The sequence below is a fragment of the Peromyscus californicus genome, unplaced genomic scaffold (genome assembly GCF_007827085.1).
Source record: "Peromyscus californicus insignis strain IS unplaced genomic scaffold, ASM782708v3 Scaffold_4__1_contigs__length_199733344, whole genome shotgun sequence".
In the NCBI taxonomy this organism is placed as follows: Eukaryota; Metazoa; Chordata; class Mammalia; order Rodentia; family Cricetidae; genus Peromyscus; species Peromyscus californicus.
In genome coordinates this window covers 137,189,016-137,216,029 of record NW_026294562.1, presented here as the reverse complement: position 1 = coordinate 137,216,029, position 27,014 = coordinate 137,189,016, and the positions used below count along the sequence as shown (strand labels likewise).

General features: G+C 42.8%; 1 protein-coding gene across 5 annotated transcripts in view; it reads right to left on the bottom strand.

Annotated features, from left to right (window-relative positions):
• The window catches only part of Entrep2 (endosomal transmembrane epsin interactor 2), a 426,837-nt gene that overhangs the window by 88,962 nt on the left and 310,861 nt on the right, over positions 1–27,014 (bottom strand). For 4 of the 5 annotated variants that reach the window (XM_052761568.1, XM_052761570.1, XM_052761569.1 and 1 more), the window contains one exon: positions 24,284–24,394. The exons of the other annotated variant lie outside the window; for it this stretch is intronic. In XM_052761568.1, the coding sequence (XP_052617528.1) occupies positions 24,284–24,394 (111 nt within the window). The remainder of the gene's footprint in view (positions 1–24,283; positions 24,395–27,014) is intronic. 5 annotated transcript variants of the gene reach the window in all.

Genomic DNA, 27,014 nt, shown 5'->3' with positions numbered 1-27,014 from the left:
GAGAAAGACAACAGAGAAACAGTAGAGCAGGGTGTCTATACTTGATACCAGTCAGCCCTCAACACACACACACATACACACACACACACACACACTGATTATTTGAGGAGACAGGGTCTCACTACATAGCCCTGGCTAGCCCGGAACTTACTATTTAGACAAAGCTAGCCTCTGCCTTCTGAGTGCTGCGATTAAAGGCATGTGCCATTATGCCCAGCACTTATACATTTTAAATTGATAAATAACACTATATGTCTTTATCCCATACAACATAACATTTTGAAACACACACACACACACACACACACACACACACACACACACACACACACACACACACACAGTGGAAAGCTTAAATGCAGCTCAATGACAACACATGACCTCATTTACAGTGTTTGTGGAGACAGCCCTTAATATTCATTCTTTCTGCTTTCGTCAGAACACATTTTACCCTACTGCATGATCTCACCCACTGATAAAATCACTGATCTCATGGACACTGGGGGTAGACTGGGAAATATCAGAGGTATGGGGTGGGGCCTGGGGAGTTGCTGGTCAAAGGCTCAATCACTACAGCCAGACAGGAGGGAAAGACCCCAAGCTCTGCTCCACAGTAAGATGATCACAGTCACAACCCACTGCACTCAGCACCTGAGGCAGTGCCCCCACCCCACCAGCCCAGCCTGGGGTCTATGTGTGCATGGCTCAGCATCACTCTCCCCTCAGCTCTGAGGGCAACATTACCTCAACACTGGGGCTTTGAGTGTTCTCATACTGCTCATGTGAATTCAGAGGAGCTGCCAGAATAATAATAAAGGGCACTGCTAGCCTCAGCCTGGTTCCTCCTAAGACCACTAGCTGGAATTCACCCCTATAAAACTGAGTGGGTGTTTGCCAGTGTGTTACTTTCACCTCATCTCAGGCCATCAAGGAGGCCTGCTAATAAGAACCAATTACTATTTCTGACTTCTGATGTTCACACCCCAGAGCACAGGAGGACAGCCCAGGAAAAGCATTCATTCCTTGTCAAAGTCTAGAAGCTGCTGCGTTCTCTTAAGAGCATGTTGGAGCATATGTAAGTGAGGATGGTGGGAAATGCATTTAAAAAATATCCATTCCTTTAAAATGAACAATCTGAAGAGAATCTAGGCTTGTTAGTTTTCTATTGCTGGGATAGAGTACCATAGATAATGAACTCAAAAGGGGGATAGATACATTTTGACTCCTTTCTGGTGGGTTGGCCATGTGGTTTTGAGCTGTGATGAAATAATATTCCATGAAGAGATGTAGCAAAGGAGGCTGTACTCACCATGGCCAGGAAGCAAAAGGGAGGGAGGAAGGGGGTATGCTCAAGGTATCCCTTTCCTAGGGCATACCCCCAATGACTGAACTTCCTTCTCCTAGGCCTGACTGCTACCCATACCACCACAGGCTGGATACTAAGTCTTTAACACGTGAGGCCTTGGAGGGACATTCGTAATCCAAACTACAGAACTAGGGCTTCATATTTACTTGCATGTGCATGACATATTTAAGGAAATATTCCAAAAGATAGGACTTTTATTCTTTAAGTCAGTTAATTAAGCCTAAGGTTCTCCTTCACCTTGTAGGGGGCGGGGGCGGGGTCTACCTACTGTTTTGGCTTCTTTCCCTTTCTTTTGTGTCTTCGCTAGACACTCAGACTATCTGTGAAACGGTGGGTCTATTTCAAGTTGGAAGTCTTTAATACTTTAGCACATATGTGCCACCCTGATAAGAGACGGAGAGAGAAAGGAGAAATCTGAATGTGAGACTGGAGGATGCCAGCTGGAACTCCGGACAGCAAGGCTGCCGTCTAATGGGATGCCCAGCCAGCCTCACCAATGCTTCAGGAACTCAAGCTTGTCCTCAAAGGATGTGGCATCAGTCCTGGCCATTCTCACAGGCCTTTGTATGTGGAGGCACCATCAAGACCAGCATCCATCACTAAGACAGGCATGCTCACCCACTAAGCAGAAAAGCCAGGCTGCTGTTCCCAAGGCCTTGGTATCACTGGAGAAGAGCTGAGGAGCTCCACATGGAGACTCTGTCTATAGAGATATGGTGGAGGCTGCAAACCCCACCTCCTCCTGGGACTGCTTGTGTTAATTATGTGGACTCAGTTGCACTTTCAGCCAAAATCTTATCAATTAGCACTGTCTTCAGAGAACAGCTGCACTTTGTTGGTAGAAACAGAAAAAGGTCTGAGGAGAATCCTGCTGGTTAATGGGAAAATGAGAATCGCTGAATATCTTTCTTGATGGAGACCCAAGCAAAAACAAGAAAAAAACAGAAAACCATGAGATGCCCAAGAGGAAGGTTCATGGTCAAATTAACTAGGAAAAGCAGTGTTTCTCAAGGGTTACCCATGGGGGAGGTGGAGGCAGGAGGATCGGAAGTTCAATCCCTTCCTCAACTATAGCCTACACAGGAGACCTAGCCTTGATAAACAGATGCCAAAGCTTAAAAATGGCTGTCCAGCTCAAATTTTCTGACTGTTCTCATTCTAGAGCATGTTGACACCTCCAGGAAAAGAATCAAGCCTATCCTGCCCTCCCTCATCTTCCTCTTCTCCAGGGCCATCATTGTCAAAGAGCAGACCATACCCACTGTCACAAAGGCTAGGGGCTGTGCTGTGAGGTGTGCAGTGTGAAGAGCCAGGGGAAGCGTGGCCAGGTGCATGCTCTTCCAGTGCAGAACTTCGTTTGCAAAGGGCACAGGCAGGACCCAGGTTCCCTTGTGCTTAGGCCCCTCTTTGTCCTCTATTCACAGATACAACTGCCTGCCAAGTGGCATCCCTTTATTCCTAGACCATAAATATAATGCAATAAAGCACATTTTTATGAATTTAATTTTTTTCTCATCTTGAATTTAATAATGGAGCACAGTTTCATAACTTTCAGAGTTCTCCATGAGAAGACATGGCTCATAGAAGTGAACATATTTCTGGGAAAGCTGGAAACACATAGTACCTACAAGTTACAGTTGCTTCTTCATGTCCATGGAATTCTGGGACTCCAGGACATGCCCAACTCCAATCCCAGAGTGCTCAAGTCCTTCCTCAAAAATGGCACAGTATTTGCATATGAACTATACCTGCCTATTTCAAATAATCTCCATGTTACTTATGATATGGAATAAACATGATGTCTACATGCTTCACTTTCATGGACTCTGCAAAGTTCTTGGTCTGAAGCAGATTCAGGTTTAATCTTCTGGAATTTTCTGGAACTTGTTTTTGCTTTTTGAACCAGGATTTTCATGTAGCTTGTGCTGGCCTTGACTTGAAATCCTCCTGTCTCAGCCTCCTAAGTGCTGGGTATTGTTGGAGTGTTCATGAACTGGAGGTGCTTGCATGTGAAGATGCAGAATCAGTGGTAGTTGGGTTCTGGGTCAAATGGTGCAAACACATTAGATAAAGAAGTTGGGCAGAGCGGCTGACCGGTTGCCCTTGGGCCAGGGGACAGTTAGTCAAACGTGAGGTGGGAGGCCCGCATTGTGCTTGAGGGTGAAATCTGAGAATGCCTCATACTTTTCTATTTCTAGCTTCTTCTAGGAAATGCCAAGTTCCAGGCCTCATAGGCCTCTGTGGGAGCTAGTCCCCTGAGATGAAGCTTTCTGGTTCACAGCTCACAGCTCTCTGTGTCTGGCCTGGCCCCAACAGACTGTTAGCTTCTATTGTTTCTACTCAGAGATGTGAGGTACCCTCTGCCACCTCTGTGCCGAGTCCCCACAGTAGAATCCTCTCCTTTAAGGACACATCGAGGGATCCAGGGAGACAGACACAATATGGGTGCTGCATCAGTTATACAGCCTGGCTGTCAGCTTCAGGCCATCTAAAAGCGAGCCAAGAATCCACACAATGAGGGTCTCTCTCTTCCTCCCTCTCTCTTTCCCTCCCTCCCTCCCTCTTTCCTTCCCTCCCTTCTTCTCCACGTCTCTCTTACACACACACACACACACACACACACACACACACACACACACACACACTCCAGCAAACCTTAAAGCCCAGTCAAAGGGGATAGAGACAAGGCTCAGTGGTTAAAATCACTTGACACTCTTCCAGAAGGCCCTGGTTCAATTCCCAGCATCCACATAGTGACTGACAACCATCAGTAACTTCAGATTCATAGCGATCCGACACCCTCTTCTGTCCTCCTCTGGCCCCAGGCAGGCATGTGGTGGGTGCATAAACATACATATGGACAAAACACCCTCACATCAAATAAATAAAATAGTAAAATTGAAAAAGCCCCGCTAAACACCATACTCACCCGGGAGGCCTGGCTACAGTGCTGTCTCTGCTCTGGGTGAGAGGTAGAGAGAACAGGGGCATCACCCCATGCCTGCAGCAGAGTCCCAATCCCCTGAATGGGGGACTTCTCATTCCACTCCACTCAGCTGACAGAGGACTGATGAGGGTGAGGTCCCAACTGGGATTAAGCCAAGTCCAAGGCTTGCCCACACAGGCAGCCAGCAATAAGCTTGGAACACTGGAGAAATCCAGCCCCACAGGTGTGAACTGGACCACACATGGTGGTATTGGGGCTCCTTGGAATGCTAAGGGATTTATCACAGTTCTTCTTGTTGCGTAGATGGTAGTTACCCTCAAGTTCCTTCTAGGCCTCAGTGAGCAGTTATGAGAGGGAGGCTGAGTTGCTCCCTCCTATGGGCACATTTGGCTCTCTATACTAGTGGCTGGAGAGACATTGAAAAGGTCTAAGTGCCCCTGCCCTGGGATTACAGAGAAGGAAACCCACCAGAGGGCAGCATATGAGTGTGCTCCCAGGCAAGTGTAGCCAAAGTACTGGGGGAGCTAGGACCTAGTGAGGAAGCCTAGTCCCGACTCAGGGAGGTCACAGCGGCACACTCACAGCACCCCACTCTGTGCTTCTTTCTAACCTGTGGCCACAAGGCCTTCCCTTCAGTTCCCAGACCTCACAAGTTAGCCCCGGGCCTTTCCAGGGCAGCTGCAGAGCCTAAGTGCACATGCCACCTGCTCAGAATGCCTCGCCTGCGAGCGTTTCCCCACTTCTCTCCTGGTAACAGTTTACCTAACACTGCCCCATTGGAACATGAGTTTTTTTCTGAGGAAGGTGTGTCACAATGTTCTATCTTGTTACCCAGGACCAGGAATGTGCCAGATATGGGGTCTTCCCTGGGTCAGAATGTGCCATCCCATGAGCAAGAGAACAGCATATCTGCAGAAATCGCACACTGAGAAACATTGGCCTGGAATTGTTGCTAGGTTACTTTATTGACTTTTATTTTGTTAGGAGTATTTCTTCTGCAAGGAAACTTTTGAGTTTGGAATCAACTTTCAAATCATCATTTTTGCAATGAAATCTATTTGTTCACACAAGGCAAATCCACTCAATGATAAAGTATAATCGAATGGTATTTCCAGAAGAGAAAACATTATGAGTCATTATAACAAAGTACCAGTTGAAGTGAAATGCTAACCTTCTCATGAGGCCCAGAGAAGCCAAGACCATTCCTGAGCCGTGCTTAGGATACTAAAACATTAAAAACAAACAAACAAACAAACAAATAACCTTTAGCAGTTCCCAAACCCATGATGAAAGCAATGGCCAGCAAGACCTCCGAGGACCATGGATTGTCAATCAAGTTTTCCCTTACCCTCCGAGTCAGGCCCGTCTAACTGCCCCAGCCTGAGGCTGTGTCCTCTTCTAATTTACTATTCATGGTCACGAAGCTAAATCAGGGTTTCCCTGGTTACTGAGGGGCTCTTCTGAGAGATGTGGCTATGTAATTGGTGTTGGCTTGGTTACTGGAGGCTTTCGGGGCTGAGATGAGAGCCTTGGTAGTAAATGCTGCCATGAGCCTCAGGAAAAAAAAAAAACAAAACGAACTGGCTCCAGATAAAAAGAGACAGTCCAAAGATTAAGGTCCTCCTCAAGATGTGCCACTGAGTGTCCCCACCTATGCTCCTGACACTGACAGCCCCAGCAGCAGTCCATGGAGTAAATGGATCATGAAAATAATAAGTGCTGAGAAAAACATCATGGGCCCACAGAACTCTAATTAAGCCACTTCAGCTACCTGCTAGACCGCCACACAGAGTTTGTCATGAATATTCTGTCCAGATCATCCCTCAACAAATGTTTCCTGAGCTGCCGCCATAGCCCCATGTTGAACACAGACAAAAGGAGATCTGGGGGCAGCTTGGGGAATAGACAAGCAGGCAAGTGATAAGGATGTGACCCCAGAGCTGATGTTCTAGAAAGAGGAAGATGGGGATCTCATGGCTTTGCCAGGCTGAGGACAAGGCAGAGGTTTAATGGCTTTAGAGAGAGTCTGAGGTCTGTTTTTAAGCACCTGGAGAGCTATGCCCATGGCAGGAGCCTGATCTTCTGCCAGAGATACTAAACTCACACCAAATCTACTGCCCAAAAGGGCTATCTGGCTCCATGTGGGTGGCACACGGCACTTTTACCATGCTCAATCCCTCCCCATGGCCAGGAACTACCAGAGAGAAAAAGGAGATGAGGGAAACAGGGTAAAGGGCTGACTCCCTCCAGGAGAAAGTCCATATTGGAGGCAGACCGAACTGTTGTGCACTGGTAAGAATCACATTTATTTTGTCTTCCCATGTGAGACACAGACAACAAAGTGCATGATTCTGCATGTCTAAGTCATATTGTGAATTTTAATTATTCTTATCTAAGAGATGTCAATAGGGTCATGTACAAATACCTCCCCTAAATAACTTTACCAATAAGAATGAAAAATGAGACCTTAAAACCTACTAAAAAGGAGTCAGCTACAAAAGGATATAAACTGTGTGATTCTACTTAGATGGGTTACCTGGGATGGCAATCACAAGACAGAAACAGAATGCTGGTTCCCAGTGGCTGGAAGGAGGGGACCATGAGGACATACCACCAAGTTTCTCTTTGGGATCATGAAAAAGTTCTGGAAATGCGGAGATGTTATAGTTGTACATGGTATGAATGTTCTTAATGGCACTACTGTTTACAAGTAAAATTGTTAAAATGGAACTTTTATATCATGTCTAGTTTGCCATAATAAACCCACTCTCATCTTCATAAGCAGAATGGCAGACCATTTAATTGTCAGTTTACAAGTGAAGCCAATAAAAAATAGAAAAAACAAAATATATAAATTATCAATGGGGTAGTAGATAAAAAAAGAGCACAAAATATTTGAAATGTATAAAAAATATTGTAACATGTTTATTAAAGAATACTATGATCTGGGTACAGTGGCAAACACTTGTTGTCCATGCTTCTTGAAAAGTTGAGGCTAAAGGATTATCTGAACCAGGCATCTGAGGCCAGTCTGGTCAATACTGAGAGGGCTACCTATCACACTAAATCAGTGGTTCTCAACCTTCCTAATGCTATGATCCTTTAAATACAGTTCTTCATGTTGTGGTGACCCAAAACCATAAAATTATTTTCACTGCTACTTCATAACTCTAATTCTGATACTGTTATGAACTGTAATGTACATATCTATGTTTTCCAATGATCTTAGGTGAGCCCTGTGAAAGGGTCATTCAACCCCTAGAGGGGTCTCGACCCACAAGTTGAGAACCACTTAACTAGATGCTTATCTAAGAAACGAGGAAGAGTCTCACATGAGCCTCCCAATTCCTTACTCAGAAGCTGGATCAACAAGGGCAATCTTGATTGATCCAGAATTCACCTTTCTGCTTCCTGACTGTGGATGCAATGTGACCTTGATCTTGGCTGCTGTGATGCGCCCCTGTGATGGACTGCCCTCTGAACCTGTGAGCCAAAACAAGCCCCGCCTTCATTACATGGTCTTGTCAGATACTTTATCAGAGCAAGGAGGAAGATAATAACAATGCTAGCTTTTCTAAAAAAGAGGAGAGAATATGCTGTAGTACCTTTAACAAAATAACCATTAGCCTAATACTAAAACCATAGAGTCATAGTAGGGATGGGGAAAGGAGAGGAGAGAAGGGAGGGGAGGGGCACAGGGGAGGAAATTATACCACAAAGCACTTAAAAAAAAACAAATCCAGCAATATATAAAAATGATTATAGACCATCATCAAGTGACCCTCATTTAACCAGTATGTTAAGCGAGGCAAGCCAGATAGTTTAGTACCATGACCCCATTTTGTTTTGGGTTATGTGCACACAATATTTTTTGTTTTAATGCATTTGGCAACCTGCTTTCTTCACCTACATGTTCTATGCTCACACACCACTCTCCCAACGATGCTTGAACTCCCATTTCTAAACAATGGTACAAGTCTCCCCACCCTGGTAACAATCAGATCTAGGCAGTTTCTATTCAAGGACATTCCCAATATATCTAGGTATGAAGAGTTAAAGGACCAATCTGGTCTGAACTGGTTTGGGGTATAAGTGCAGAAAGACAAAACTGTGTCCTCCAGTATCTTTTAGAGAAAATCCTCTACTTACTATCTTATGACTATGCATATGGTGTGCGCATGATTAAAATCAGAAGCATTATGGGAAGGGGCATGCCCAGGAGGAAAAAAGAACCAATGACCCAATCTCTCAATCAAAATTGAGAACCACCCAAACTATACCATATCTCATTTTCCTCTTCGACTCCATGTGAGGCCCTGGAGTACTCTCATTCCTATGGCCCATTGTCAATCTTGACAGTGTCTCCTTCGATATGGCTCTGTTCTAAATAGAGTTTTCTTTCTGCTTCTGTGAACCTGTCTGGGCCTTGTTTTCAAGTATGTGGATAAGAGACCAAGACCGTGGAAACAGTCTGCCCAAACCGTGACCCCTGTTATCCCCTGCCCGTGAGTCAATGTAACACATCACCATCAGCAAACTAGACAAGAATAAGAAAAGGGGTTTTTGAAAATCCCAACATGGAGTTATCAAAAACTATTAAATTTAAAAAATTAAATTATTAAACTATAAAAACACCACTTAGCAAGCCAGGAATAGAGAGGAGTGACCATAGTTTGAAATATGTATTTAGATAAAATACAGTTACATGTCTGTAAGGTTTGCACACATGCATACATATTTAATTGTATGACACATGTAGCCTAACATAGATACCCTAGCTAACATCACGCATTCATCAATGCCTGAAGACTGATCCTTTTTCTTTTAATTCTGGGAAACTAGTGGTGCAGGTCTGTAATCCCAGTTACTTGGGAGTCTGAGGCAGGAGGATTACAAAATGAGGGCCTGCTTGGGCAGTTTAGTGAGATCTTGTTTTAAATTTTTAAAAAAGAATTAGTTAAAGGGGACTTTCCAGATAAAATGGTGGATTAGAAGTCATGGTGGAGCACGTGGCTGATTAAAGTCAGGGAAACAGAGGTAGGGGGAGTATGTTATCACTGTATTCTTCTGTCCTCACAATCACAAGTTTATTGCCCAAGGAAACCCCTGACTATCAGATTCACTGCTGCCACTACAGCCAATGTAGCCGAGCCACCACTGTGGATGTCTGCTGGCACGCGGGCCTTAGGGACTTCTTCCCTCTTGCCAGAATCAACAGAAGTGTCTTCAGTTGGGCTCTTAAACAAGGGGTCTCCAGTCAGCTGCTGCCCCCAGGACTGTCTTCAGTGCCCCAATGCAGCACCACGAAACAGTGGGAAGGGTGCCCAAGCCCCAATGCACAGTACTGCACCCCACCCCTCCAGCTGCCACCCACCCCCACCCAACTGTACCTGCCTTGGCTAGGTGGAGGTGCCTTTAAACATCCCTAACTCCTAGAGCAGAGCTCATTGCTTTCGTGAGAGAATGTCACACAGAGGATCTCCAAGGGAAGACCTTGACAAGGGAAAATCAACGTGGAGTGTGGTCTGGAGCAGGACTTGAGGGGAGACAAGGCAGAGGTTTTCCCAGTGGTGAGACAAATCCAATACTGAAGTCGATCCTTTTTATTATCTTGTATCTCCATCCAGCTCAGCTCCCCCACAGCTAGTCCTCATTTATGTAATACACAACATCAATAGCAGCCTATCTAGGCCCCCGTTGTTTGCACATTATATATTTTTCTCTTTCTTTGTTTTTGTTCTCCCCCGTTTCTCTATACTCTTCTCTTTTTTCTTTTTTACTTCTTACATATGTATGTACCCTATACTTCCTACATGTGTATGTACCCTATACTTCCTACATGTGTATGTACCCTATACTTCCTACATGTGTATGTACCCTATACTTCCTACATGTATATGTACCCTATACTTCCTACATGTGTATGTACCCTATACTTCCTACATGTGTATGTATCCATACTTCCAGCAACCTAATACTATCCCCATGGAGATTCCTTTCCTTCCCCACTCACACCCACAATAACTCACCTATTAGTACCATCAATGTCTCTTTACTCCTAAATCAATTGCTACTAATGGAGTGGCTGTTTTGTAGTTGTAAGTGCCGGGGGGTGGGGGGGAGCTATTGCTCAACAGTGACTGTTGTTATAGACAGTATTCAATTCTCAGCGGGGGACAGGGGATAGAGCCTGATGCCCAGGGCACTAATCTAACAGAGAAAAATACTACCTCAACCATACTGCAACTTAGTCTCTCCTGAATGCTACAAACTCCAACAGTGAAAGAAGACAGGTGACCTGAACTAAAACAACAAAAACGAAATCAACAGTCTAACCACAGATGGTAAAGTCCCAACACAAAAACATAAGCAACATGAAAAACCAAGACAACATGCCTCCTCCAAAAATTACCAATCCATTGTAACTCACAATAAGAGTGATTCATATTAAATTCTGAACAAAGAAATCAAAGGATGATCGTAGTTACACTCAAAGAATTCAAAGAAAATGCAAATAACTTCCTGAATTCTAAGAGAACACAAACAGCTGAGTAAAATAAGGAAGTCAATATGTGATATCAAAAGAGAATTCAATAAAGACAAACACTGAAGGAAGATGAAACGGAAATAACAGGAAGGGAGAACACAGTAGGGAAATAGGTCAGAGGAAAGTCTTGTGAACAGAATGGCTGGTGTGGAGGATAGAATGCCAGCCTGAAGACAAGGCAGAGGAGTCTGACCATTTAGTCAAGGTCAATAAAGTATGAAGAGAGCATGCAAGATCTTGGGATGCCATGAAAAAGTAAACTCTACCATTATGAACATAAGAGGAGAATTTCACTCCAAAGTCATAGAAAACATTTTCAATAAAATTCCAGAAGAAATTTTCTAACACGTATGAAAAGAGAGGCTGATCCAGGTACAAGAGGCAGACAAAATAGCAAATAAATGGGACCAGGAAAGAAGCTCCCCACATGATGTTATAGTTAAAACACTGAATATACGAAAGAAAAGGCCTATTTAAAGCTGTAAGAGAGCAGGGCCAAATCATACACAGAGGCATCCCACCAGAAGAACAGTTGAATCTTCAATGGAAAGCTTAAAATCCAGAAGAGCTTAGACAGATGCATTTTATATTCCAAAGGACCACAACTGTCGACCCATCCTAATAAACCCAACAAAACTATCTGTTATAACTGAAGGAGAAGGAAAAACTTCCTACAATTAACACGAGCTGAAGGATTTATGACCACAAAGCCAGTCCCACAGAAGATACTGGAAGAACTACTTTGGGGTGAAGAGAAAAATACATACAAAGACACTACAAGGAAAAAACGAAACAATGCTAAGATAATCATTAAGCAAAAGAGGATTAAGAAAGGAAAACATTACAAATTCAACAGAATGACAGATACAAATGCACCTCTTCCAGTGGTAACTCTGAATATAAATGATCTAAATTTTCATATTAGAAGACACAGGCTAGAAGACTAGATTATAACACAGAATTTTTCTTTTTCCTTCCTCCAAGAAACATACCTTGCCATCAAAGATGAACATTATTTTAGAGTAAAAGAATGGAGAAAAAAAGGTGTTCCAAGAAAATGGAACCAGTAGACAAACTGGTATGGCTATTCTGATATAACAAAACAGACTTCAAACTAAATCAGAAGATATAAAGATGGTCACTTCATACTGACCAATGAAACAATCAATTAAGAAAAGATTATAGTTCTAAGTATATACTCACCAAACACAGGTGCACTCAATTTCAAAAAAGCAAAGAGCATTACATGTAAAGATACACGTTAACCCCAGCACAATAATAGTGGCTTCAATACCCCACACTCACCATTAGACAAATGGACCAGTTAGAAAAATCATTGAAGAAACATTGAAATTAAATGACATCATAAGTAAGATGAACCTAATAGATATCTACACACTAGTCCACCCCAGTTAGAATGGCACTGAAAACAAATAACAGCTTAAGCTTGGCAAGGTTGATTGGCGTGTAATCACTATGAAAATCAGTGTTGGGGTTTCTCATAAAGCTGAAATTAGAACTGTCATATGACCCAGTTATATAGCACTTCTGGGCATACACCCAAAAGACTCCATAGTCTAGGGCAGAGATACTCATCCAGCTGAGTTTATTACTGCTCTATTCATAGTAAACAGGAAATATAAGCAAACTAGATGTCCACCAGCTTATGAATGGATATGGAAATTGGGACACATATAACGAAATCTTATCCAGCTGTAGACAAAAGTGAAATTCACAGGTACTTGAACCAGAAGATATTCTGAATGAAGTAGCCCAGGCCCAGAAGACAAATGCCACGTCCTCTATCTCAGATGCAAATCTTAGCTTCAAGTTCTTAGACTAATGTGTTTAACTTGAAATGAACGTAGAGGACAAGAAGCTCTTATAGGAGGATAGGGTGGGGCTTTGAGGAGAGGGACATAGTAGAACACAGGTGTTATGAAATTTGGGATACCAGGAGTAGGAAGGTTCAAGTGGAGATGGGATGAGGGGATAGAAAAGAGCAATCAGGGAAAAGTTCAACCAATGGTAAGGGTCTATGAAAAAGACATATGCAAACTTTGAATGCATATTTTAAAATAGAAATTCATTTAAAAGCATTTGAACAGAGGTAACACACATGGATGAATAATGCTCCTTTCAGAGGCCATAGGTTATTAAATATAACTCCAGTGCCAGTTATGGGATACCTTCTTATATGTTGTTGGTCATGGAGGCCTCAGTGGCCTCCAAAACAATACAGGTTATGCCATTGCTCTTGGTTTTCTAACAGAACTTGACATTAAGACCCTATTTCTGAAAACACTAAGTATTTTGGTTGCAGGACATAGAGAAATTAGTTGGAACTTGGCTGGCAGCTTCCTTTCTGCTGGCAAACTTCCCTAGTGCTGGGAGGTGCTATGCAAACTGATGGGGGCAGAGAAGTACCAGAAGTCTTACCCAGCTGTTAACCCTGTGGGCTACAATACTGACCAGCCAGGCAAGGCTTGCCCACTGGTATAACAGTGTACATACCGTACAGTAGCCAGGTGGCGGCAGAGCATGCCTTTAATCCCAGCATTTGGGAGGCAGAGGCAGCCAGATCTCTGTGAGTGTGAAGCCAGTCTGGTCTACAAAGAAAGTTCCAGGACAGCCAGGGCTATTACACAGAGAAACCCTGTCTTGAAAAACAAAACAAACAAAAACAACAACAACAACAACAACAACAACAAAATAGTGTACAGTACAATGGCATGGCTGTTATGGGGCAACCAATAACTCTCAGCCTGGATGTGAGGCCAGTTCCACAGAAGGGAATTCATGCCTGGTATTACAAACCTGGTCAAGAGCCCATGGCTGAAGAGATGATAGACCCTGGTGCGGAGCCTACTAGTACTGTTTGCTACATTGGCATGTTTTCAAGCTGCTTTTAATAAGTGCTATTTGCAGCCTAATTGGTCGAAGAAGCTTCTTTTTATAATGGGCAATTGTTAATGCAGAGACTCATAACCGGTCAATAGGTCATCTATCCCAGCCTCTCCAAGGCACAAGGAACACTGTGGGAGAGACTGTGGGAAGCATATAAGAACTGAAAGATGTGGGGGAGTGTTGGGAAATGGTGTCTTTTAGACATTACATGGCTAATGCACTCATAAACTCAAAGCAGCTACAGTTACTTTCACAGGACAGACTCCATTAACATCGCCTCATGGATGGGGAGGGGCTTACGAGGTCTCATCCCTTTCTGAGGAGCTACAGGCAGTTAATGGTTGCTGTTGCTGGTGGTGTCATTTTCTTTAGAGGTGTAGCCACTGATGAGTTGCCTGTGATCCAATAAATCAGTAATAAATGCTCAGTAGGTCACAAAAAATAAAAAAAATAAAAAATACTAAAATCAAATGCTTAGTACCATACACACACAAAAAGATTAGTAACCAAGCAAACCAGCCCACTCTCTACATTCCCTCAGCATGCTAGATGTGCTAGCCAGTGCCAGAGGCAGGAAAAGGAAATAAAAAGCAAATAAGTTAAGAGTTAAAAAACAAAACCATCCCTTCATTTTGAAGATGCCATAATTTTTGTTTTTGTTTTTGTTTTTGTTTTTCGAGGCAGGGTTTCTCTGTGTAGCTTTGCGCCTTTTCCTGGAACTCACTTGGTAGCCCAGGCTGGCCTTGAACTCACAGAGATCCGCCTGGCTCTGCCTCCCGAGTGCTGGGATTAAAGGCGTGCACCACCACCACCCGGCTAGAAGATGCCATAATTTAATACATACAAAATCCCAAAGAATCTACCAAAAACTCAGAGAACTAACACATGAGTTCAGCCAGGTCACAAAATACAAAACACCAATAAAAATAATATTTCCACATAGCAAATAAAATATTCATAAATTAAAACAGAAAGAATCATTTGAAAGCATTCCAAAGAGGATGAAATCCTTAAGTAAACATATAATAAGTAAATACATGACAAATAAACAAATAGCAAGACATACTCTATTCACTGTTGTGAGGCCTCCATATAGACTAGTGGTTTTCAGTCTGTGGGTCGCAACCCCTTTGAAGGTCAAATGACCCTTTCACAGGGGCCAAATATAAGATATCCTGCATATCAGATATTTACATTATGATTCATAAGAGTAGCAAAATCACAGTTACAAAGTAGCAACAAAAGTAATTTTGTGGTTGGGGGTCACCACAACATAAGGAACTGTTAAGAGGTCTCAGTCTTAGGAAGGCTGAGAACCACGGATATAGCTGGATGTCAGTCTGTCTCAAACTTTAATATCATCCCCATCGAGATCTCAGCAAGAATTTTGTAGAGCAAAATCATATTCTACAACTTATTCTGAAAGGCTCAGTCCATGGAGCAACTAAGAAATCCTAAAAACACAGACCACAGAGAGGAATCACTGTATCTAGGATTACATTTTAGCATTTAGCAATAACCAAGCTGGTGTGATACATTGGAAGGGAGGACACACAGGCCAATGGGACAGAAAATACAACTTGGAAATTAGCTTGTTAAGTACTTTAAATGATAACTTGTAAAGATGTGAAAACCAATTAGATAGGTGGAGACTGGACCAGGGCATTTTCTGCTGATAGACCACTTCGCTAGCATGTATGAAGAGCTGGGTTCAATCTCCAGCATCAGAGAAATGGAGCACGGTAGCATGTGCCTGTAATCCCAATGCTCAGGGAGGTGGAAGCAGATGCTATTTGGCTATATTGTAAGTTCAAAGTCAGCCTAGGCTATAATGAGATCCTGTCTCAAAAAATAGGAGTGGTATAGAAATTATAATAACCAAGCACACCAAGGCTTCTCGTGGTGCCATACGATGCTTGTTTTTCTTTTGCTGCCCGCTCCCCTGGGTTGTAAAAAGAGGCCCTTACCAATTACTCCTAGGAAATGGGCTGCATTCTGAACTGAGAAATCAGGCACCATACATGGGAGGCACAGACAGAGAGTCCGAGGTTAGAGCTCATCAGGCAGGAGAAAGGAGGCAGCTGCTGTTTCTGCATCCAAATGGCTGCACACATGTCAGGCCTCCTGGGCCACCTCTTTTGTTCTAGGGGACACAGGTGCCTACCAGCAAGCCTGGATAGTGACTGGAGAGGCATCCAATTAGTGTGCATACCATGGTCCCAGGAAGGATGGGGACACCCTGGCTTCACAGCTAACAAGGACAGATCACACTATCCCTGCAGTGTGATAGCAGTCTAATTTGAAGGAGCCCAAATTGCTGGTGTAGCTGTGGGTAAACAAGGGAGTCATGCTATTATTTACTCTGTGTGTGTGTGTGTGTGTGTGTGTGTGTGTGTGTGTGTGTGTGTTGGGGGGGTGTCCTTTACTCTCTAATAGGCTTGGTGTGACTACAAAGGAACTGATCGGTGCTTCTTACAAAGCTGCATACCGTTGGCTCCATGCCTCTTTGTAGTGACATCCGTTTTAGCTTAGGCTCCTGGAAACCATTCTATGTAGAGATGGCATCTATGTTCTATGGGAGATTTACCTTGTTGTGTAACATTTGTGATATTCTGGCTTCTATCTCCCACTATTACAAAGATAAATGAATAAATCAGTTAATTAATTTTAAAATCTACTCTGCCCAAATATAAACAAGAATAATCCTTTGCCTTCTGCTGTCCAGCACTTCACACCCTTTCCCTGTTCCCTATTTAATTGTCAGCATGATTTCAAAGGTCACATGTAACGATTTGCTGATGGTTAAGAAGCCAGACTGGAATCTGATGCCCATACAGACAGCTGCATGATTTTTGGAATAACTCACTTAACTCTCAAGGACTCTGTTTTCCTGCCTTGAAGACGGGGTACAGCAGTCACTGTCTTGTGTTCAGAGTGGCCAAAAGTAAATAAGTGAGTGCATGCAAGGGGCTGAGGCAGTGGTTCTCAGCCTTTCGGTTTCAGGGTCAAATGACCCTTTCACAGGGGCGGAATATCAGATATCCTGCAGATCAGATAGTTACATTACAATTCACAATAGTAACAAAATGACAGTTATGGAGTAGCATCGAAATTATGATTGGGGCTCACCAAAACATGAGGAACTGTGTGAAAGGGTCCCAGCATTAAGGTTGAGACCCCTGGGCTGAGAGCTGAGTCTTGCACACAGCCAGCACTGAACACAGACAGCAGCCCTCACTGTCATCCTTGTCACCAGGGGTCAGACAGTGCCAGGTCGGCACAAAAACATTAAACAGCACATTTCAAGTCTGGACCTTAATGAAAGGTGTCAATATGCCTCACCCTTCGCCTGCATGTCTAGTTCCTGTGACAATACCAAGGACAAACGGATCCATTCACTCCATTCTACAGCGATTTTTTTTATTTATTAAAACAGTTATTACCTGCTTGCATCCAAAGTTCTCAGACTCACAGACAAGAGTGGTTGTTCATAAGGCTGAGTAACAGTGGTAAAGAGCAGGACAGAGCACCCTGTGTCTCCAAGAGACCCATGGTAATGCTGAAACAGAGCCCTGAGTAGGAAGGGCATCCCCCACAAATATCCACACCACAAGCTTCCTCATTTGAACATAAAGTATTATATTTGAGCACATATGTGTACATATATATGCACATAAATATCTATGAATATGAAAGATGTGGTTATATCATTAAGCAAGTGCCTGTGCAGTTGGAGTGGGAGGCAGAAAGATAGGGGGACTTAGACTTTCCTTCCAATTTATGTGCTGCTGGCATCTTTTATATGAGACTTGATTTGTATTTTAAAAAGAAAAAATGAGAAACTAGCGTCTTTTCATTTAAGACAGAAGAATCATCATCCTATGTATCAAATTTCATTGAAAAAGCATTCTTGTTAGACTTCTCATTTAAAAACACAGAAAAGGTGCAAAATGAAGCCCAAACAGACCGGAAGGATTTGGTCATGATAAACAAGGCTTCATTTAAACAAAGCTCATGCCGTCATAGTTTGATGCACATGAAGTCTGGAATTAAGCAACATGGGGAGGCATTTGGGGACAAACTGAAAATCAATACTACTTTTTTCCCTTATCATGAATTCAATTGACACAGCATGTTTGTTTTAAATCCCTAAATGATTTTTCAACTCCTATGCGGGCTCTTAGGAAAGAAACCTTTGGGGAAAGCATTCATGTGCTTCTTGCTGGCAATTGTGCCCTAGCTCTCCACAGAATGCCACACACCATGACTTCTCCAGGGGCTACCCACCTGTGTGTTCTTTAAGATCACTGCAAAAGGTGTAGTAATGTTCATAAAAAATAAACCCAGGAGATAGAGAGATGGCTCTGTGGTTAAGAGCATCTGCTGCTCTTGCAGAGGTCCTGAGTCCAGGTCCCAGCATCCACACAGTGACTCACAACTGTCTAGACCCCCAGCTCTTCCGGCCTCTGAGAGCTCTTGAACTTACATGCTTCACAGATATACCTAAGCCTCATAAAACTTTACCAATATTTAAGAAAAATTTCTAAAATTTAGAGAAGTGAGAAAATTGTTCATAAACTTAACGTTGGAAAGCTTTTCTGGGCAAACCACATGATCTGGAAGTCAGCAGGGGATGCAGATGGACAAGCATTTGATACAACATAAAATTTTTCCCCAGAGATAACACCATGGCAATTGTCAACATGTAAATAACAAACCCCAGGGAAAAAAGAACAATTACAACACATAGAATAAAGTCTAGGCTTCTTAATATAGTAATACTTATTAATCATAAAATGACAACAGAAAATAAGTAACAATACACATTAACAATTAACAAAATTTAAATCACAGAAATGTAACCTTACTTTTCATTAAGGAAATGAAAATTATATAACAAGATCTCACTTTTCTTGCCAAATTGACGAGGAACATTTCTGATAATACACACAAGTATCTGCATAGGGCTGGGCAACCAGGCACAGTCACATATTGTTGGCAAAAGTGTCACATGGTGCCTTGTTTTTGAAGACCAATTATAAATAAGTTCATAAATTGTATTATTTATTTATTTATTTATTTATTTATTTATTTGTGTGTGTGTGTGTGTGTGTGTGTGTCTGTCTGTCTGTCTGTCTGTCTACCTGTTGTGAGATTCAACCCAGGGCTTTGAGTTTATTAGGCAAGAACACTACTCTTGGTTTCTGAAATAAATCTCAGTAGGCAGCCCAAGGTAACTTGTGATTCTTCCATCTAAGCCTCAAAGCAATGGGATTAGAGGCATTCCCCCAAACCCAACGCACTTAATCAAACTGAAGTGCAGGCACGTGCATTAACTGAGACTGCTCTGAGTTGATGTTCTACATGCCTGTTGGCAGGTTCCTGTCCTGTGCACAGCCATGCCTTCAGCACCTAGGCCAGCTCCCCGGCATCCAGCTCCCCGGCATCCAGCACCCCCACTTTGCATTTGTTGAGTAGTGAGTGTGCAAAAAAGTCACATTCTCAATCATCTTCATTTGATCAAAAGACTAGACCCCTCTCTGAAGTTGCAGTGACTGAAGCCCCACACATCCATCAAGCAGAATTCCCCACTGGTCTCTGTTTAACAGCAAAAATCCTTCCAAGAATTCATGCAAGGGACATGGTTGTTTGACAAAAGCAATGTGCCTGTGTGTAAACAGCCACACATGTAATAATGATACACACAAAAAAGCATGCATGAAATAATGTCTAGGAAGGTAAGAAGAAACTATTAGATGCTACTTCTGGGAGATAATGTGTCTGAGATATTAGAGTAAGAAAATTACTTTCACTTACAGATCTTTTTTATGCAGAGAATATTAGATGACTTTAAATTATGCAGAGAAAAGAGACAAATACTGTATGTCCATGTGGTTATGTACCAGCTATTCTAAAGAGAACTAAAACCCAAAATTAATTAGTTGAGAAAATTTGGATAAAACAAAACACACCCTGTGTCCTTGAGTGGGAAGACAAGGAACTATCTAACATCAATTCTCAAGGCTAAGTACAAATGTTATCTATTCCAATTAAAATCTCAAATCCTTTCTTTTGATTCTAGACTTCCTCAAATTTCAAAGTTCATTTTGGAGAGTAAACGTTTAAGAACAGGCAAGAATGTTTTTAAGAAGTAGGCTAGACGTTTGTGATAAGTATGGGAATAGGGATTTCCAATCAGTTATAAAAATTGAGAAGATAATTTTCTGAGCATGTGATGTATACCTTTAATCTCAGTACTGAGAGGTAGAGACAGGTGGATCTATCTCTATGGAGTCTGAGGATAGCCTGATCTATATCATGAGTCCCAGGCCAGCCAGGGCTACAAAATGAGACTCTACCTCAAAAAACAAGAAAATCAAAAAGAAAGTAACTAATGACCAGACACAACATTGGGACAGAATAAAAAAAGCCCAGAAGTAGATAAATGTGTCTAACTGTTCATGTGTACATATATGTTCATACATGTATGTGTTCTGGGAGGGTAGATACTGGTTGCATGTAGACCATCCATCACACATTTCTGGCCTCCACCACATTTCCTCATTGTTGTAACAAAGTCAAAGAAGGAAGGACTTATTTCAGCTCACAGTTTGAGGCTACAATCCATTATGGTGGGAAAAGCATGATGGCAGATGCCAGAGACTGCTGGTTACTTAGCAACCAGAGAGCAGAGAGAGATAAATTCTGATGCTCAGCTCACTCCCTCTTTCTAATGCCACCTGCAACCCCAGCCCATGGAATGGTTCATTTATATGTAGGATTGGACTTCCCTTCTCAACGAATCCAACCTAGAAAACCTCCTCATGGATAAATCCTAACTTTGTCTCAAAGGAGATTTTAAACCTTGTGAAATTGGCAATATAGATCATCACAACTCCTGACTTTGTGCTGGTGAATTACCTCTTGAATCTTACTGAATTCAGTTAGCTGTAGTAAAGTATTCTAAAACATGGAATAATATACATTGGCAACTGTAGAGCAAGCACAAAGCAGCATGGGTATTAGAGCATACTACATATAGATATAGCTGTACATACACACATATAGTATGCTCAGGAAAGTCTGGAAAGATACTGTAAACTGATTGATAAAATTGTAAATGAACTTTTCTTTCAACTATTTTCCTACTATTTCAACAGTAGGAAAAAAGGGTCTATTTTTCATGTTTTTATAGATTTTTATCTCATTGAGTACCCTATGAAGAATGGGGGCAGGGAATCACCACATATAATAGAAAAGGGAAGTAAAGTCGGGGGAGAAAGGCACAGATCATATTAACAGAAGACCATGACTCCAAAAACAGAGCTCTATTACGTACACGGACCTAAGCCTCAGAGGACTGGCTTGTGTGTGTCTGGGTAGGGGGACACTTTGGATGCCCTCTAAGGGAGACAGAGGACGATGCTTCCACAGCATCACCTAGCCAGAGATACTTGTCAAAGAGGGCATCAGTGCGACCCTGTGTGTGCATACGATGCTCTTCTCGTTCACCAGAGGAAGAAGGCAGGAGGAAACTGGATCTAACTTTCCTCTTCTGCCTTCCAGTGCTTGATGTTCTGAAACAGGATCAGTCCGAGATTAACATGAAGGCTTGGGAAGGACAGCACCTCAAGATCAGAGACTGTGTGTGAGTTTCCACTTTTATCTGGGCTTCCAGGCACTGCCACTTCACCCCTTCCCAGTCACTTTGTCTCCCACAGTGCTTTGCATATGAAAATAAAAATCCCAAATAAAATTGCCTGAGGCCCTATAAATGACTGGGTTACACAATGTCCACTGCACAAAGTACTTAGGGACAAAGAGAGTGTCAAGTTATAGAGACAGAATGGCAAGTCCCCATTGTTGATAAAGGTGGAGTCCAGGATATATGGGGTCTTAGTAACCATGGGGATACAGCACCTGCAGAGGATGGTGCTGGGAACACCACAGTGGAGGAAATCTAGCCAATTCTCCTCCTTGAGCCCAAACAACATGGCCACAAGAAAAGGCAGAATAGCCCGTCATAGAAATGCTCAGGGTACTTCCCCCTAACTTCTCAGAATGATCACTGACAGGCCGAGCAGACAGGCAGCTGGGGAGTAGTGTGGCTCAAGAGGGGAATCCAGTGTTGTCATAAAGATGAAGCAATGCCAATGCCCCTGTACCTGGGAGCCATGGTCTTCCAGGAAGTCAAAGTTGACCCAGACTCCATGTCATTGGATGTACTTTCATTTCTGTTCTGGAAAGCCAAGGATATTGTAGGATCACAAGCTGACTTACCATGAGGTGATAATTCTATCCAGCAAATCACTTACTAATCCTCTGTAAGATACACCACACTGCCTGTGTGGTGGTTTAAAAGAAAATGGAGCCAGTAGTAAGTGGCACTATTAGGAGGGGTGGCTTTGTTGGAGAAAGTGTGGCCTTGTTGAAGGACCAGTGTCACTGTGGACACACTTTGAATTCTTTGAAAACTTTGAGTTCTCCTATGCTCAGGCTAGGCCCAGTATGACACACAATTGCTTCTACTGCCTGCAGATCAAGATGTAGGACTCTCAGCTACCTCTCGAGCACCACGTCTCCCTGCATGCTTCCATGTCCTGCCATGGTAATGGACTAAACTTCTGAAACTGTAAGCTACCCCAACTGTAGCAGGAATCTTAAAAGTTCTTATCAATTAAAACAAATCCGAGGCCAGTTATTGGGGTAAATGCTGGAAGATCAGAGAAGCAGAACAAGCCACAGCTACCTCACCTCGCCAGTTCCTCAGCTGGTCTTGTTTCCTGAGACTGGAAGCCTCTGAATCTCAGCTGAACTGCTTCTCGAAAGCCTGAAAGCTTAACCAGCCAAATGCTTCTAGTTTCTGGTCTCCATGCCTTATATATCTTTCTGTTTTTGCCATCACTCCCTGGGATTAAAGGCTCACTTCTTGGGATTAAAGGCGTGTGTCACCGTGCCTGGCTGTTTCCATTGTGGCCTTGAACTCACAGAGATCCAGAGAGATTTCTGCTTACGAAATGCTAGGATTAAAGGTGTGAGTGCCACCATTTTCTAGCCTTTGTATCTAGTGGCTGTTCTGTCTCTGACCCGAGATAAGTTTATTAGGGTGCACAATATTTTGGGGAACACAATACCACCACACCCAACTAAACGTTTTTCTTTATAAAAGTTACTATGGTCATGGTGTCTCCTCACAGCAATAGAAATCCTAAATGAGGAAGCCTGTAATTTTCTTAGGTGCAAAGCTCTTTTGAACCATTGTTTGTGTGCATACAGACAGGCACACACATACCTGTACATACACACACACACACACACACACACACACACACACACACACACACACTGTGCTGGCTATTTTTGTGTCAGCTTGACACAAACTAGAGTTATCTGAGAAAAGGAAACCTCAATTAAGAAATCGTCTCCAGGCCGGGCGGTGGTGGCGCACGCCTTTAATCCCAGCACTCGGGAGGCAGAGGCAGGCGGATCTCTGTGAGTTCAAGGCCAGCCTGGGCTAAAGAGTGAGATCCAGGACAGGCTCCAAAGCTACACAGAGAAACCCTGTCTCGAAAAACCAAAAAAAAAAAAAAAAAAAAAAAAAGAAATCGTCTCCATAAGGTTGAGTTGTAGGCAAGCCTGCAGGGCAATTTCGTAATTAGTGATTGATGTAGGAGGAACCAGTCCATTGTGGGTGGGGCCACCCCTGGGCTGGCCAGGTCCTGGGTCTATAAGAAAGCAGGCTAAGTGAGCCATGAGGAGCAAGCCAGTAAGAAGCATCCCTCCATGGCCTCCGCATCATCTCCTGCTTCCAGGTTCCTGACTGGTTTGAGTTCCAGCTTTGGCTTCCCTCAATGGATTAAGATTCAGGATGTGTAAGCCAAACAGACTCTTTCCTCTCCAAATTTCTTTTAGTCATGGTGTTTCATCATAGCAATAGTAATTCTAACTAAGATGCATATTCATACACATGTATACTCATGCACAGGCACACACATACTCATATACACACAGAGGCACACAATATATACTCATATATACACAGGCACACATACACACACACGCGCGCGCACGCAAGAGAGAGATAGATAGAGAGAGAGATAGAGAGAGAGAGAGAGAGAGAGAGAGAGAGAGAGAGAGAGAGAGAGAGAGGCTGGAGCTAACTGCAATAAGGGTATATCTGTAATCCCACCACTTGGGAGGCAGATGTGGGAACATTTTCAAAAGTTTGAGTCCATCCAGGTCTACATAATGAATTCCAGGCCAGCCATAGCTATATAAGTGAGATACTGACTCAAAAAAGGGGTGGGGGGGGGGATAATTTACAAGAGTAAGTTTTAGTCAGGAGAATCCACAGAAATAAACCACTGTGACTGAAATTCCTTAAGCAACTGAAAAGCTAACGAATTAATACATATTTCTCTGAGACTTGAAGAACACAGTACAATTATCCCTTAAATGTCTTCCCGCCATATCCGAGCCTCCGACCTTTACGGAAAGTTTGCCTTGCACTACTCACCAACTGGCAGCCTTCGAGGGAGCTGACGAGCTGGGCGTTCTGGCAGGAGAGGATGGAGCCGGCTAGGTTGAGCATCACACACACTGCAGAGAGCAGCATAAAGAAGGTGATCTGGAAGCAGACCAAACACAAATTGATTACCCACTCGGCGAGGCTTGGAGGGAAAATGACTTGGCTTTACAAACACTTTGGCTTGATGAAGTAATTACACAAACAATGTTTATATGCTTTGAAGGAAAATGTGATTGTTTCTCAAGACGGCAGCTTCACGGTACCCTAAATAACAAATGTGAGAACACTGGAAAGCCACAGCGAGTTACCAGGAATTTCTTTGGAACTTATGATTTAAATTTTAGGAGCTAAACCTGAAAATACTATGCATTCCAGACGCTCAATAGGAACATGCCAGAACTTATTAAACAAAATTGAGGAAAGGAGTGTATTGATTAGAAGGATGTTAAATTGATTTTGTTTAGTTTTTAGTGTGGAAAATTTTGTACATGTGCAAAAGAGAAAAGTATAAAGAGGCCCTGGGTACTCATCAGCCATCTTAAATAATCAACCAACTCAGGGTCAGCTCTTCTTCACTGCCTCTCCCCTGGGGAATATTCTGCCACAAATGAAATCCATATAATCTCATCCTTAAATGTTTCAGTGTGTATTTCTAAAGAATTGCGAGCCATTTTTGTAAATATTACTGAAGTACTGTAGTCATGCATATTAGAATTAAAGACTTATTAGAATCAAGTTCTAGAATGATCATCTTGCCTCACTTGTCTCTATTTTCCATGCTTTGAGTCAGGTTACACAAGATATAGTGGAGGTTCATATGGTGTAAGAATTAATGAACTCTTCCCTCCTCTCCTCTCCTCTCCTCTCCTCTCCTCTCCTCTCCTCTCCTCTCCTCTCTTCTCTTCTCCTCTCCAGATAGGGTCTCACTGCATATCCCATTCCAGCCTCAAATTCACAATCCTCCTCCCCTGCCTCCCAAATGCTGGGCAAATCCTAAATCTATGGGTTTCCACCTTCGTGGTTTTTCCTCAAAATTTACAGAAAAAAACAATTCATCAGCCCCATAGCGTGGATAATCAGGCTGAGTCCCCCAGTACACCTCTTTGGGATCAAGAGTAATCTAAACTAATATGACCCAAAGCAGGGGGAGTATCAGGAAGCCTTATAAAAACTTTAAAGCAGGTGAAAAGCACTAATTGCTGATGGTTCCAAGTGTGCCCTCTGATCTACTTTGTCCATCATCGTCATTATGCCATTTTAAACCATTCCGAGTGACGGAAGATGGACATTAGTGCACATGACTCCTGGCAAGACAAATGTAAAGAAATTTTGTCTGGTGGCATGGAACTAATTGTCACCCATGGCTACCAGCAACTTTCACATCTACCTCTAAGTGTATTTCAGGATTACTGACAGCCCACATGTCTGCAGTGTTTGAATTTCTACTAGAAATGCCTGGGCAATGTCCTGATTCCCTCTTGAAATAATGAGTTTTATCATCTTCAACCTATGTTTGTTATGATGTTTAAAGCCTGTTTCTGAGCATTCTGTAAGGATAACTAATGGGTGCTTTGATTTGGTTTGATGTGTGTGTGTGTGTGTGTGTGTGTGTGTGTGTGTGTGTGTGTGTGCAGTGCAGTGTATCATTAGGAACCATGGATCTAAACTCAATGAACATGTTTCAATCACCTTCATCACAGTACTCTCAAGTTGACCCCTTGACCCTTAGGGTCTACTTGGGGCCTATGAACTTCAACTTCTTTCTTGCTTCCTGGATCTTTGGGGGCTCCAGGACCACCTTACACACTCCCTGCCTCTGCTCTGGAACAGTGTGGGTACCTTCCAATGGAAACAAGATTTAGATGCCACTAGTTTTTGCTCAAGTTGTTCTCTACTCTTTAGGTGATCATTATTTTCAATCTCCAGTTGCCAGACATGCAACTGACATTTCTGAATCCAATTGGAATCTATGTGGTTTAACCTAACCCATCAGTTCTAGGTCTAAATCCTTCAAACCATGCCAGAATCCTTTGTCTTCAAAACAGCCTCAAAATAGCAATGCCCTTCCAACCACAAAAACACACCATGGAGACAATTTAAGATGGAGATCTCTTTTGCAGCTTTAGAATGCATTCTACCAGGAACAGTCAAAAGTATGGCCTTGTAAACCCACAGGTTCTCTTCTGTGTAGTTGGGCTCCTTTCTCGCTGTTCAGTTATTATTTCTAAGAATGATTTCTGATTACCATAGTATTTGGAAATCAAAACAGATGAGGGAATAGACCCTTCCCTGGGACACTGGGCAGGTGGTGAACACTGTTAAGATAACTTTCAGTGTCAATCATAAGCTAGGTTTATATTGTAAGTGCTCATTCTGATGTTCATTTCCTATAAATAAGAAAAGAATTGCAGAGTGGTCAATTTGACCATACTTAGCAGCTGCTGGACTCCCCCTTGCTCCTCTGGCTTCCCCAAGCAAAAGGGCTGTCAGTCAAACAGCCATCCATCCCACCCTGATGCTCACACTGGCCATTTTGAACACTCCAGGGACATTTTGAAGAAACATGAAGATCACAGCTGCCTTGCTCTGTCTCCTGAAGATGCAGCCCCAGTCATGACTGTTTTAAACGATTGATACCCAACTTTTTTGCTATCATAAGCCTTGGTGAACTCTAGATAGCCTTTTCCCCCCTAGGCCAGAGGAGGGACACTTCTGGTGG